Source organism: Peromyscus californicus, unplaced genomic scaffold, assembly GCF_007827085.1.
Source record: "Peromyscus californicus insignis strain IS unplaced genomic scaffold, ASM782708v3 Scaffold_3__1_contigs__length_106647218, whole genome shotgun sequence".
Classification (NCBI taxonomy): Eukaryota; Metazoa; Chordata; class Mammalia; order Rodentia; family Cricetidae; genus Peromyscus; species Peromyscus californicus.
This window is the reverse complement of record NW_026294551.1, coordinates 13,013,528-13,027,480: the sequence shown is the minus strand read 5'-3', so window position 1 is coordinate 13,027,480 and position 13,953 is coordinate 13,013,528. Positions and strand designations below refer to the sequence as shown.

Genomic DNA, 13,953 nt, shown 5'->3' with positions numbered 1-13,953 from the left:
CATGCACACACAGCCCTGATATCAACAGCAAGGACATTGAAACCATGGAGAAGAGAGGGAAACCAGTCAAGGGAGAGGTTAGCGGCTAGGCTGTCCTGGTCACCTTCATAAGCTTTATCCAGGTTAGTGCTCAGCCTCGGCTGTGAGACAACTCGCTTGTCATCCTGATGGCAAACTAGGAACCCCGGGCTCAAAAAGCCTCACCCAGTTGTGTGGGGCAACACAGATTCTGAAATTGCATCGAAAGTCATGGAATTGGGAAACCTGCAGTAAAATGAAGTAGTCATCTAGTGATACTAAGTTAGAACACAGATTCTTAAAAACTAAATATTCATTTTTTCACTGAAATAGTTCTAGATTTAAAGATGTCATACGTATGAATATTTTGCCTGCATGTATGTGTGTGCACCATGTTCGTGTGTGTGTGTGTCTGTATGTACGCCTATGTATCTGTATGTGCCTAGTGCCTGCAGATCTCAGAAGAGGGTATCTACGCCCTGGAACTGGAGTCACAGATAGTTGTGAACCTCAGGTGGGTGCTGGGCAACAAGCGCTCTAACTGCTGAGCCATCTCTCCAGCCCCATGACTCGTAAGTATTAGTCTGGGCTGTTAGATACACAGACTGCCCTGGGGGACGACTCTCCACACCATGAGGAAGAGATTCATGCTCCCTCACTTTCAGCTCCACGAGTTCAGAAGATGCCCATCATCTGCGACTTCATCCTAACACATCCAAACTCTTCCAATCTTAAACACCAGAAGCTTAACATACGATGGTAAATTCTGAGAATGTAACCAAATTCAATATTCTAGAATATTACCCACATTGAGAAATGTATTTTTAAAAATCACGTGCCAGGTGGTGGTGGCGGCGGCGGCGGCGGCGGCGGCGGCGGCGGCGGCGGCGGCACACACCTTTAATCCCAGCACTCAGGAGGCAGAGGCAGGCGGATCTCTGTGAATTCGAGGCCAGCCTGGGCTACCAAGTGAGTCCCAGGAAAGGCACAAAGCTACACAGAGAAACCCTGTCTCGAAAAACCAAAAAAAAAAAAAAAAAAAAAAATCATGTAAGAAAACACCTTCTCTGTAGTTCAGATGGTCTGGCTAACTAACCGTGCAAACATACCAAGTTAAAACTTGCTTCTAATTATCACACCTACTCTGTAATGAACAGTCACAAAAATGCATTAGGGGTAAACACCTTTCAACATCAGATGCATGAAATCTCCCACGCATCTATCTGACATGCCCCGGCCCATTTGCTTACATGGGTCCCTGAAGAAGGATGCTTCTCTTGGGCTACCAGGCAGGCTGCACAGCCTTCCCACAGGGACCACAGGTTTTCATAATTCGAATCTGTCACCATTCAAATGCATGTTCAACTCAAACACCATTAAGACCCCCAAAGCATACCCTGGGCTCAGGTTTTTCAGGCGATGTAAAAACGCAGCTTGGGAATGAAGCACCTTCACATTGGGGAGGGGAGGAGCTCAGTACTCTTGCTGGCACTCACCTGTTGGGTTTGAGGGGATGTCCAGGAGGGTCTTCAATAGCTTCATATCTTTAATGTTGTGGATATAGATGGATTCTTCCAGGCAGACCAGCAGCCTCTGTAATCAGACAGAACCATCAGCCTCCCCCACAGAGCCTGCGGAAAGGAACCCGCCAAGTCCTTGCTGGTCTTGCCTGTGAGTTCTAACTTGATTCCACTCCTAAAGGGGGAGGAATGTTAATGAAGCCTTTTGAAGGTCATGTTTATGAACATAAACAGACACAGCATTGCCCACTTGGGCAGATGCTTAAAACACAGATGCTAAATTTTACTTAGAGATTTCTCCCTCCCCACTTCCTGTCTCCCTCTTTCCTTCCCCCCTTTCCCTCCCCATCCCTAGAACAAGATGGTTCAGGGAACCTCTTTTGTTCTGTTCCCACATTCCATGCTGGTGACTGAGTTCTCCTCTTACACAAATGCAGGCTTCTTTAGATTCTCTACATGGTTAAACCTTAGATTTTATCCCTTTCTCTGTGTTTTCTGACATAGGGTTTCACTAAGTTGCCAAGGCTGGCCCGGACTCACTCTATAGTCCAGGCATGTTTTGAACTCATGGTCCTACTGCCTCAGATGCCCAAGTAGCTGGGATGATCGGGCTGAGACACCGTGCCCCACCCCAACATCACCTCCAGGCACTCTTCTCTCTTTTCATTAGAGCACTCTGGCCACAGTGCTAAAACTGTGTATGAGAAGGAAAGAAAATTCTAGCAAGATCTCCATGGTGGGATTAGTGAGATGGCTCAGTGGGAAAATGGACTTGCTCAAGTTTGAGGACTCACATTTAATCCCTGGATCCCACATAAAGATGGAAGGAGAGAATCAATTCCACACACAAAGTTCTCCTCTGACCTTCACATGTTCTCTGTGGCACATGCACAACCCCACCCCCATTACACATACACCCACACACATAAATGAACTTTAAAGCTTAAAAGGGGGTGTTGGGGAGATGGCTCAACAGTTCAGAGCACTTGCTGCTCTTGCAGAGGACCCGGGTTCAGTTCCCAGCACCCACATGGCACACAATCATTTGTAACTCCAGTTCTAGGGGATCTTATGTCCTCTTCTGTCTACCCTGGTCACTGCATGAATGTGGTACACATACATAAATGTGGGTAGAACACTCATACACAGAATAACTTTATTTTATGTGCATTGGTCTGAAGGTGTCAGATTCCCTGGAACTGGAGTTACAGACAGTTGTGAACTGCCATGTGGGTGCTGGAAATTGAACCTGGGTTCTCTGGAAGAGCAGTCAGTGCTATTAACCACTGAGTCATCTCTCCAGCCCCCCAGAAAAGATTTTTAAAAACTTACCAGTCGGCGGCAGTAACACATGCCTTTAATCCCAGCACTCGGGGGGGGGGGGGGGGGGGGGGGGGGGGGCACGGAGGCAGAGCCAGGCAGATCTCTGTGAGTTCGAGGCCAGTCTGGTCTACAGAGCGAGATCCAGGACAGGCACCAAAACTACACAGAGAACCCTGTCTCGAAAAAAAACAAACAAAAACTTACCAAAAGATACTTTGAAAAATTTTCAAAATACTGCCACTTCTCTGTGAAGTGGTCACCTGATCACTTTGCCTTCTGCCAGCCACGCCAGGGTTAGTTTTTATCTTTTTCTATGTTTGTTTCTGTTCTGTGTTTCTAATAGTCTCTGGTATTCCCTTTCAGCCCTGCACCCAGTTCTTAGGAGAGAGGGGCCCTGACAGTTGCTCCTGAAGGAACATCATCTTTAGGCTCATCTGACCTGATCAGCATCATTACAGTGTTGTCAGCTCTGTGGACCACTCATCTGGACCCCACTGGGTCACCACCATGCTAGCCAGAGACAAGAATGAAAAGGGAGGGAAACAGGAAACGCAGGGAGGGTATGAGGAAGTACTTGTCCTGAGTCACACAAAGCTGGCTTCCGGAACAAGCACAAGCTGGCGATTGCTGTTACCAGCTGCTCTACAGCTCCAGCCACACCTGCCTTCAGCTCACCACTGCGATTCATCTTGTAGCCCAGGCCGACCACAAGCTCCCTATGAGCCCAGGCCGACCACAAACTCCCTATGCAGCCCAGGCTGACCTCAAACCCCCTATGTAGCCCAGACTGACTTTGAATTTCTGGTTTTCTCATCCCCACTTCCCAAGTGCTGGGGTTGCAGGCATGCATCACCAATTCTGGTTTTATGTGGTGCTGGGAATTGAACCCAGGGCTTCGAGCATGCTAGGCAAACACTCTGCCAACTAAACTACATCCCCAGCCCATTTTGACTTTCATCTTATGTTTCATAGGTAGTTAGTTAATCCTTTTCATCAGTTAAAGAATTAGACATCTGCCTTAAGCATCTGCCTCAATCAACCTGCAGCGGGCTAACAGGAAGCAGAGGGTTAAATAACTATGAAAGCTTCCATATCTAACAACATCTAGTGAATGGCTGTCATCTAAGAAAACACATGTCTGCATTAACCACATGGGAATGACATTAACTGAAAATGGAACATATCAGGATCTCTAAGCCCCTTTGCTTTCTGCATATTTAGAGGGATTTTGTGAATGGGGTATATGTGTGCTACACATGCACATATGTGTGTGAGGGTGAACATGCAGACCCAAAGAAGGAAGTCAGGTGTCCTCCCACCACTCTCCGCTTAGTTCTTTGGAGGCAGGGTCTCTCACTGCATCTGGAGCTGGAATTTTCCATCGAGGCTGGAGGTGAGTGGACCTCAACTTCCCACAGCACTACAGTTACAGGTGTGTGTGTGTGTGTGTGTGTGTGTGTGTGTGTGTGTGTGTGTGTGTGTGCAGCCACATTTAGCTTTTTACATGGTTGACTGGGAGTTCAACTCAGGTCCTCCTGCTAAGTACAGCAAGCATGCCTACCCAATGAGCCATCTCCCAGCCCTTGTTCTTCTTTTTATTTACCTATTTATTTTGTGAATGGGTATATTTGGTTTTTTGAGACAGGGTCTTCTTGCAGCCCAGGCTTCCCTGTAATTTGCTATACAGCAGAGAATGGCTTTGAATTTCTCGTCTTCCTCTACCTCACCAGCGCTGGATTATAGGCATGCATCATCACACCTGGTTTTATGTGGTGAACCCAGGGCTTTGTGCATGGTTGGCAAGCACTCACTATACCAGCTGGGCTTCATTCCTGGCCTTGAAAATAAGCTTCTGTTTTGAGGCAGAGTCCTATTCTGTATAGCCCAGGCTATCCTTTGATGTGCCATTATCCTGCCTTGTCCTCCCAAGTGCTAGGATTACAGGAGTGCACTAATAGGCCCTATTTGAGAACATGGATTTTTGTTTCTTTGTAACTTCTTACATAAATCTGCCATTTTTCCTGCTTTTAAAAAGGAGTCATTGCTGTGGGATGTTCTGTATGCTAAATGTGTTGCTCTGATTGGTTAATAAATAAGACACTGATTGGTCAGTAGCCAGGCAGGAAGTATAGGCAGGACAAGGAGAGAGGAGAATTCTTGGGAAGTGGAAGGCTGAGGCAGACAGATGCTGCCAGCCGCCGCCATGGCAAGTGAAATGTAAGGTACTGGTAAGCCACGAGCCACGTGGCAACTTATAGACTAATAGAAATGGTAAATTTAAGATAGAAGAACTAGATAGCAAGAAGCCTGCCACGGCCATACAGTTTATAAGCAATATAAGTCTCTGTGTGTTTACTTGGTTGGGTCTGAGCAGCTGTGGGACTGGCGGGTGAGAGAGATTTGTCCTGACTGTGGGCCAGGCAGGAAAACTCTAGCTACAAGTCATATGTCTGAAGAATTAACAAATGCAGGGTGATTGCTGTAGGGCAATACATGTGCACCCTGAGCCCTTTACCGTTCCCCTGGGCAGACAGCTCTGCAGGCATTGCAAGACTTCCTTTCAGCAGATGAATTGCCTAAACCAAAAATTAAGTACAAAGCCTGGCAACTTTAAGAAAAGAAAACCAGAACCCCTTCCAGATCTGCATCAAGTCATCTTGGAAGACAAAAAGGCTAAAGGTACGGCCATTAGCTCTGGCTTGCTGCTAGCTCCAGCACTAACTGTGGAGTGGGGCTGCCTACAACTGTGTTCTCCAGAAGATGGGGAACGAGAACCTGAAGTCAATGAGTGCTCTGTGGAGTGGAGGCTGGTGCCTACAGTCTGACAGACTCAGACACTTAGGTAGTTCTTTCTTGCCTCGTTTGCTAATGAGACTCCCTGAGAAATCATACCAGCAAATTCCATGAGTATTACTTGGGAGCTCTGGTTGGGATAACATTTACTAAGTCATGTTTAAAAGGTTGCCAGGTACCAAACAGACATTTAGCTGTCATAAGCTGGCTACTGTGCGCAAAACAGAAGGTTCTGCAACAAAACTTGCAACAGGTCCGAGGGCATGCTTGAGCCAAGAACCCCACGTGAAATCTCTCAAGTAGGAAATTCCAAAGCTGCCCTCCTTTCTCTTGCTGAGACCTCAGCCTTCTTTTCTGTCTCTTGCCTGCTCTGTGTCACTGAAATTTTCCATCTTCTGCTTCTGTGGCTGTTTTCTATGAATTTAGTGGATACTCAGTCAAAATAGCTGATGGACTCAAAGCAACAAGCCAGGTATGGTGTTCACTCTTATATTCCCAGCATTTGCGGGAGTGGAGGCTGAAGCAGGAGGATCACTTTGAGTTCCAGGCTAGCCTAGGCTACTGAATGAGACTATCTCAATGAAACAAAACAAAAACCTCAAAGGAACAATCTTTTCCTTCTCAGAAACTTAACAAAATACTTGATTTCATTATTTAAAAACAAAAACAAAACAAACAAACAAACAAAACCCATAGGACTGGAGACAGATTGGCAGTTAAGAGCAGTGGCTTCTCTTGCAGAGGATTTTGAGTTCAGTTCCCAGCAACTCTGGGGCGGACCACAACAGCCTGTAACTCCAGTTGTGATTCCAGTTGCAAGGGATTCACCACCCTCTTCTGGCCTCATCAGGCACTGCATGCATGTGGTATACATACATGTAGGCAAACTACTCATATACATAAAATAAAAATGTCTTAAAAATTATTAATCAGCATTTTTTTTGGTTTTTTTTTGAGACAGGGTTTCTCTGTGCAGCTTTGCGCCTTTCCTGGAACTCACTCTGTAGCCCAGGCTGGCCTCGAACTCACAGAGATCCGCCTGGCTCTGCCTCCCGAGTGCTGGGATTAAAGGCGTGCGCCACCACCGCCCGGCACTAATCAGCATTTAATAGTTCAGATTCAAGGAGAAGGAGAAGGGGAAGAGGAAAAGGAAGAGAAAGAAGAAGAGGAGGAGGAGCAGGAGGAGGAGGAGGAGGAGGAGGAGAAGAAGAAGATGAAGAAACCACTATCCTCAAGGAATGCCACCGATTCCCTGTTCCTAGGAATACTGAATCGAGACAATAACTGCATATCCCAGGAAGGGACTCTTGGTTTATCCACTTATTTAACAGTTAGGCAGGAAAAAGTGCTCAAGTGTTCTCTCCCATCAGGTCTCATAGTAATGAACAGAACTGCCACAGTCCCTGCTTTCACAGGACGTAAAACCCAGTCACCCAGGAAGGGTATGCTAACACACTAAATACCTCCTAAGTGCTAATTTTTTTTTTAAGGCATACTGTATATTTGAGATGAGAGTAATTTTCCTTTCAACAATGAAAACACTACAAGAATATATCCTTAAGAGTTAGCTGGAGGAGCTGTAGATCTAGCTCAGTGGTGTAGCTCTCCCTAAACTGAGAGATGTTCTAGGTTCAATCCCCTGCATGGCAGGGAAGGCGTGGGTATTAGCTGCAAAGGCAGAAACACAAGACTGTGTAGCTGACTGATCAGAAAAGGCCAAGGATAGAGCAGAAGGTCATAGCTGACCCGGGGGACCACACCCTAGTCTCAGGTAGCCATTCTCAGAGGCAGGACCACTGTGCACAATAAATCTTACTGCCTAGGGCCAAGACATAAAGAGGTCTTCTTCTCATTGTGGATGTCCTAAGGCAGCTCGTACAACAGACCTGTGTCAGAGCTCCAACCTCTCCATGTTGGTGCCCAGCCTGCACCAAGAGGAGATGGTGAGCTTGGCCAGGCAATGGGCATTCCATCATGTTGCCAGAGAGACAATATGAGCCAGTATGACTGGGGAAGATGCATGAAGTAGATGCTCTTTATACTTCCCCCATGAGCCCAAGTCTGCTGTTAAAAGTACTGTTAAGTTATCTACAGCATTTGACACCTGCTTTTAAGACAATGACTCTTTTTTTTTTTTGGTTTTTCGAGACAGGGTTTCTCTGTGTAGCTTTGCGCCTTTCCTGGAACTCACTTGGTAGTCCAGGCTGGCCTCGAACTCACAGAGATCCGCCTGGCTCTGCCTCCCGAGTGCTGGGATTAAAGGCGTGCGCCACCACCGCCCGGCTCTTTTTTTTTTTTTTTTAAGACAGGGTCTCATGTAGTCCACGCCAGGCTCAAACTTGCTATATTGCCAAGAAGGATGGCTTTGATCTTCTGATTCTCCTGCCTCTACCTACTGAGTGCTGACATCACAGGTTCCCTCCTGAGTTGGTACCACAGGTTTACACCACCATGCTACTCTGTCTATGGGGAACTGGGGATCAAATCCAGGGCTTTGCACATGCCAGGCAAGCATTCTGAGCTATACCTCAAAGACATTCATCTTAAAAATTTTTTATTACATTTATTTATTTCTGTCTGTGTATGCATGGACATGTATTGCATGTATACGGAGGTCAGAGGACAACTTGCAGGAGTCAGTTTTGTTCTACTATGAGGGTGGCTGGGACTGAGCTCAGCTTACCAGGCTTGGTGACAAGTGCCTTTACCTGCTGAGCCATCTAGCTAGCCCAAAGACACTCTAATTTGCAGAAGCCTAGAAACCTTGGGGGTCCCACCTCCTCACCTGCCGGTTCAGCCGTATGGACAAAATGTTGCTGGAGTAGCTATAATTACAGATCTCAGTGCCTTTCTTGAAGTGGTACACGTTCATCTGCCGAGGTTTTGTGTGACTGACCACCACCACCAGGCTGCTGGAGAAGAGGCGCTCCACAATGTACACGTCGGGGATTTCATCTGTGAGGGGAAGCAGGAGTGAGGTCCCACAGATGGCCTCTTTGAGAAAGACTCTGGACTTTGTGACCCTGGGTACTACACAGGCTAGTTCACACATGGGCTCTGGGTCTTGCTGCTGGGTATCCTTCATCAGTAATGACCCACCCTGGCCCCAACAGCAAGTTATAACTGTCTCCAGGGGTAACACTTCCAGGGACCTTCCCACATACATAAAGCAAAGACAATGCTAATGACTAAGACACAAAGCCAGGATTTCCAGAGCCAATGCATGGAATGCAGGGCAGAATTACCCACTAAACACACACACACACATACACACACACACACACACACACACACACACACACACACACACAGAGTTTATTGTGTATGTGCATATGTGTGCATATTACAACACACATGTGGAGGTCAGAAGGCAACTTGCAAGAGTTGGTTGGGGCTTGGCATCAAGCAACTTTACCACAGATCCATACTAGCCCCTCCCTAGCCCCTTTAAAACAGAATCTTGCTCTATGACCCAGGCTGGCCTTGAACTCATGATCTTTCTGCCTCAGTCTCCTGAATGCTGGGTTTTTATGGGTGTGCACCACCATACTTGGTGCAAGAAAATACTTGTGCACTCAGAAGGGAAGCCTCCAGAGTACTACGGACAAGGCCTTGGTGTCTTCCTGAGGCCATGTTGTTACTCGGCTTTCTTGCTTGTTTGTAGGGAAGTCCCACCGGAAATATGACATGAGACATATACACAGCAAAACAGTCACAACAGTGATATAATAATAACAACATCTTACAAATAAATTAGGGGCCGAGGGCAGAGGAGATGGCTCGGTGTGCACACATGAGGACTTGAGTTCAAAGCCCGACAGCCCATGGAAAGCTGGATGTGGGAGCACAGGTCTCTAATCCCAGTGTCTATGTGAAGGGAGACTGAGACAGGAGAATCCCCGGAAGCTCAGAGTCCAGCTTGCTCCAGATATGCAACGGTAGACAACAAAGAGACTGTCTCCAGGTGGAAGGTGAGGATGGATACATGTGAATGGGCACACACCCTCTCATGCACACATCGCTATCACACACAGAGGTTAAAAATAAATAAACAATAAATTAGGAGCCCCAATTATTTACAAAACCATTTTCTTTGCAGAAAAGGTAGAGGTGAAGTATTTGTCGCTATGGCAACAGCATAAATTATTACCCTGAGAAAAATCACAGACACATTTCTAAGTGGTATTATTTTTAATACTCACTAGAAATACTTCAGCATCTTTAATACGTGCTACACAGATGTGACTGTGTTACTTCAGTCAAGCACATAAAACATGTCCCTACTAAGTGAATGGTGTCAATAGGCTACAGAGCCAGTGTAACAGCAAAAGAAGCAACAGGTGTCCCCTTTGGGTGGACAATGACAAAAACTGATCGCCATGAGCACAGATATATAGAAAAGCATCAGCAATATAATTTCACACAAGGGCTTTCTTCTTACAAAGAAGAAAATGTCACTTAGGTTATTGCCAAATTTCAATAAGAGCTTCATTGTGGCTTTTATGCAAGAGGAGACAATGGTTTGTATTCAAATCTGCACAACACCAACTCTTTAGGCTGATGGCTAATACAGAAACCAGAACCTCAAGACTGAAGTCTATGGCTGGGGCATAGTCTTGGTGGTAGAGTGCTTTTAAGAGGCTGATGGGTTCAATACCCAGGACTCCAAAAAGAATAAATAAAATGAAGAAAAAAAAGAAGGACTGATGTCTAGGGGGTGGATTTGGTGTCCCTTCAACCATATAGATACACACAGACAGACAGACAGACAGACACACACACACACACACACACACACACACACACACACACACACACTTACTGCTTCCATGGACTTGGTCAAGTTGCTCCACAGAACTCAAAGAAAACAGCTTGTAGCCAGCCTTGGTTCCAATTGCTAGGGACCTGCGGAAGACAATGACATCATGGGTATGACAACAGATACCACACCCCAACCACAGCCCTGTCTGAGCACTCACAGCCCTTTCTTTCCCCAGAGGCTGCTAAGTGCAGGTCAACAGACATCTTCAGGACTCAGATCCTTGATAACCCTCTCAAGGCAAAGCACACTTTGGCAGACAGTCATGAGGAAAAGAGAAAAAGGTCAAAGGAGACTTCTTAAGAGGCAGAAAGTGCCTGGGCTCTGCCACCACGCAAAATGTCAAAGCTCCGACAGATCTTGTTTTGCCAGCTGGGCAGGCATAGAAAAAAGGTATGCTTAGGGACAGTCATTGTATCTCCACTTCCACAACGCTTGAGAGATCGTCTTATTGTTTGTTTGGGAAGCCCTTTACCGCAGGGTGAGTAATTATCATTATGTGTATGTACATGCTCGTGTGTGTGTGTGTGTGTGTGTGTGTGTGTGTGTGTGTGTGTGTGTGTGTGTGTGTGTTGTATGTGCTGTCCACACATCAGGGAGCTCAGCAGATAGTCAAGGCTGGCTGGCTAGCCAGCCCAGGGAGGGATCTGCTAGTTTCCACCTCCCCAGAGCTGGGATTACAAGCATACACCAACTCATCCAGCTTTTTTCTTTCCTTCCTTCCTTCCTTCCTTCCTTCCTTCCTTCCTTCCTTCCTTCCTTCCTTCCTTCCTTCTTTCCTTCCTTCCTTCTTTCCTTCCTTCCTTCCTTTATGTTATTATTACTATTAACAATATCATAATCGATTGTAGGGCTCAAATCTACATCTTCTCACTGACTCAGCTATCACCCCAGCCCCAATTTTCCACTTTTAACTCATAAATAAAGGGAAGGTATAAACCCAAGTTGCTGGTTTTTTTTTTCTCTCAACTTGATACAAGCTACAGTCATCTGGGAAGAGGGAACCTTGACGGAGAAAACGCCTCCCCATCAGACTGGCTTGTAGGTAAGTCGGTGGGGGTATTTTCTTGATTAATGAGTGATGTGAGAGTACTCATCCGACTGTGGGTGGTGCCATGCCTGGACAGGTGGTCCCGGTGGAATAAAACAGCAAGTCGAGTGACTCATAAGGCGCAAACTGGTAAGCAGCACTCCTCCATGGTTCTGCCTCATTTCCTGCCTCCCGGGTCCTGGCTTGAGCTCCGTACTACCTGACCTTCCCTTCATGATGGGCGGTAAGTGATCTAAAACCTTTCCCTCCCCATGTTGCTTTTGGTCATAGTGTTTAATCACAGCAGTGGAAAGCAAACTAAGATGCCAGGTATCCTTGGTGACGTGATGAAAACAGAATGAGTGACCAGGTGCAACCCCAGCCCTCAAAAGCCGATCAAGAGGACCATACATTCGAGGCCAGCCTGTACTACATGACAAGACTGTGTCCCAAAAAAGGAAAAGAGAAAGCAAATATGTTGCCTCTAGTTGGCATTTCAAAATCACCTCTCACCTCTCTTGCTTTGTTCTCAAAAACTGAATGAGACCAAAACCGTGCAGAGAACACTCTCAGGATAAGCCGTGTGACCACAAGGACTTCTGCCCTAGGAATATGGAATGTCAGGGTTGAAATGGGCCTCCCAATGGTTCAATCTAACTTCCCCATTGACAGTAAATATATGCCAAGCTGAGATTCGTCCTTCACAGAGAAGCATATACTAAAATAAGCAACTTAGAAGCCTGGATGCCAAGCCTCTTGTTTCGATACCTAAAAAAGAGAGGGTCACATGATTTTTATTTTCCTCCAGAATTCCCTTTTCTATGCAAACATCTGTTCTTTCCTAGGATATAGGAACAAGCATCTACCATCAACCTTTAATCAGCAAGGCACACAGGAGCCCTCGGACCTGAGGAGTGGCCGTGCTCGTCCTGTGGACAGCTTCATTGCTGCTACAGGACAGTGAAGCTTGGGGGTTGGCATCTGCACTGCGGACAGATGCCAGCGGCTGTAAAAGTAGGGGAGGAGTATCTTTGAACTCTAAAATACACTGGAGTGGTTGCCACTCTGGGTTTTTGTTTTGTTTTCGGATGCAGTTTTCATGTAGCCCAGGCTGGCCTTGTAAACGTGCTAGAGACGGAGCCCAGGGCTTCATGCATCTGAGACAAGCATCTACTAATTTAGTGACAGCCTCAGCCCTGATGAGTGGTTTTAAACTCTCTTCTTATAAGTGTAGGCACATTGAGTCGCAAACGGAAGATGTAAAGCTTGCAGGTAAGGAGAGAAGACACAGGAGAGTCCTAAAACAAAACTAAAAGAGATGCGTAATCCCAACACTTGGGAGAGGAGGTCAAGGCAGGTGGATCTCCAGTTGGAAGGCACCCAGGACTACATAAACAAAACAAAGCAAGCTCCACCCAAAACAGCAACAACAAATTAACCAAAAGGCTTAGCAATTTAAAGGGGTTGTCAAGGGCTGGTGAGGTGGCTCAGCTGTAAGCCTGGCGATCTGGATTTGAACCCAGACCCTGGGAAAAGGTGGAAGGAGAAGGTCCAACTCCACCTTCCCATGCGCACTGTGGCCAGTGTGTCCCTCCCCCACCCCATCATGTATAATTACACACAGTAATAAACTAAGTTCAAAACCTTAATTTTCAGGCATAAGTTCTGATTCCGGGACAAATGAGTTTCTTCTTTATTTCTTCATTTTATGTTTGTCAAAGGGTCTCTCTCTGCTACTCACACTGCCTCTGAGGTTGTTGGCTGAAGTGATCTTTCTACTCTTGCCTCTGGAGGGCCTAGGATTCCTCACAAGCTGCCACACTGGGCTCAGAAGGGTTGCGCTCGTGAGAGAAGAGCACGCTTATCGCTGTTTTATTCTAAATGATTGCTCTAGGACCCTAAAAGACTCCAAATCAAGGGCTTCAGATTTATGTCTTATTTTATCCATAAGTCCTTTCCACAAAAACAAACTTCTCATCAATGCTCATAGACGTGGAGTTGAGACAAATCCGGATCACAAGTTTTAAAATACACCCAAGGTGTCTAGCCCAGCTCTAAACCATTAAGAATGAGGTAGTTGACAATTTAATTCTCTTTATCTATCTTCTCTAGACAGACTGGACCCCCAAGCTCGCTCATACATATAGAAAAAGACACACCAATTCTCCCAAATGCATCCAGCAAGGGAGATGATTTATTTTAAAATTCAATGTCATACCCTCCAGGGCTCCAAGCAACTGACTGTGACAAGTCCTTTATTTATAGGTAAGACAGCGCTGCCCAGAAGAGCCTTCACCCAGGAAAGCAGAGCTGCAGGAGGGACCAAGGAAATCAACTTTCAAAGCACCTTGCAGTTTTGAAAAACAGAATTCTTATCCGACTGTTACTCTGTATTATTTAATAACTAGAGTAGACAATAACATTTGTTTTCCGAATCCAATAATATCAGG

The 13,953-nt window shown here is 46.2% G+C and overlaps 1 protein-coding gene across 5 annotated transcripts in view; it reads right to left on the bottom strand.

The window, feature by feature from the left end:
* Positions 1-13,953, bottom strand: part of Wipi1 (WD repeat domain, phosphoinositide interacting 1) — a 39,907-nt gene that overhangs the window by 23,889 nt on the left and 2,065 nt on the right. For all 5 annotated transcript variants that reach the window (XM_052757246.1, XM_052757248.1, XM_052757250.1 and 2 more), the window contains exons 2-4: positions 10,477-10,559; positions 8,440-8,609; positions 1,515-1,611 (exon numbers count right to left, since the gene is read on the bottom strand). In XM_052757246.1, coding sequence (XP_052613206.1) covers positions 1,515-1,611; positions 8,440-8,609; positions 10,477-10,559 — 350 coding nt within the window. The remainder of the gene's footprint in view (positions 1-1,514; positions 1,612-8,439; positions 8,610-10,476; positions 10,560-13,953) is intronic.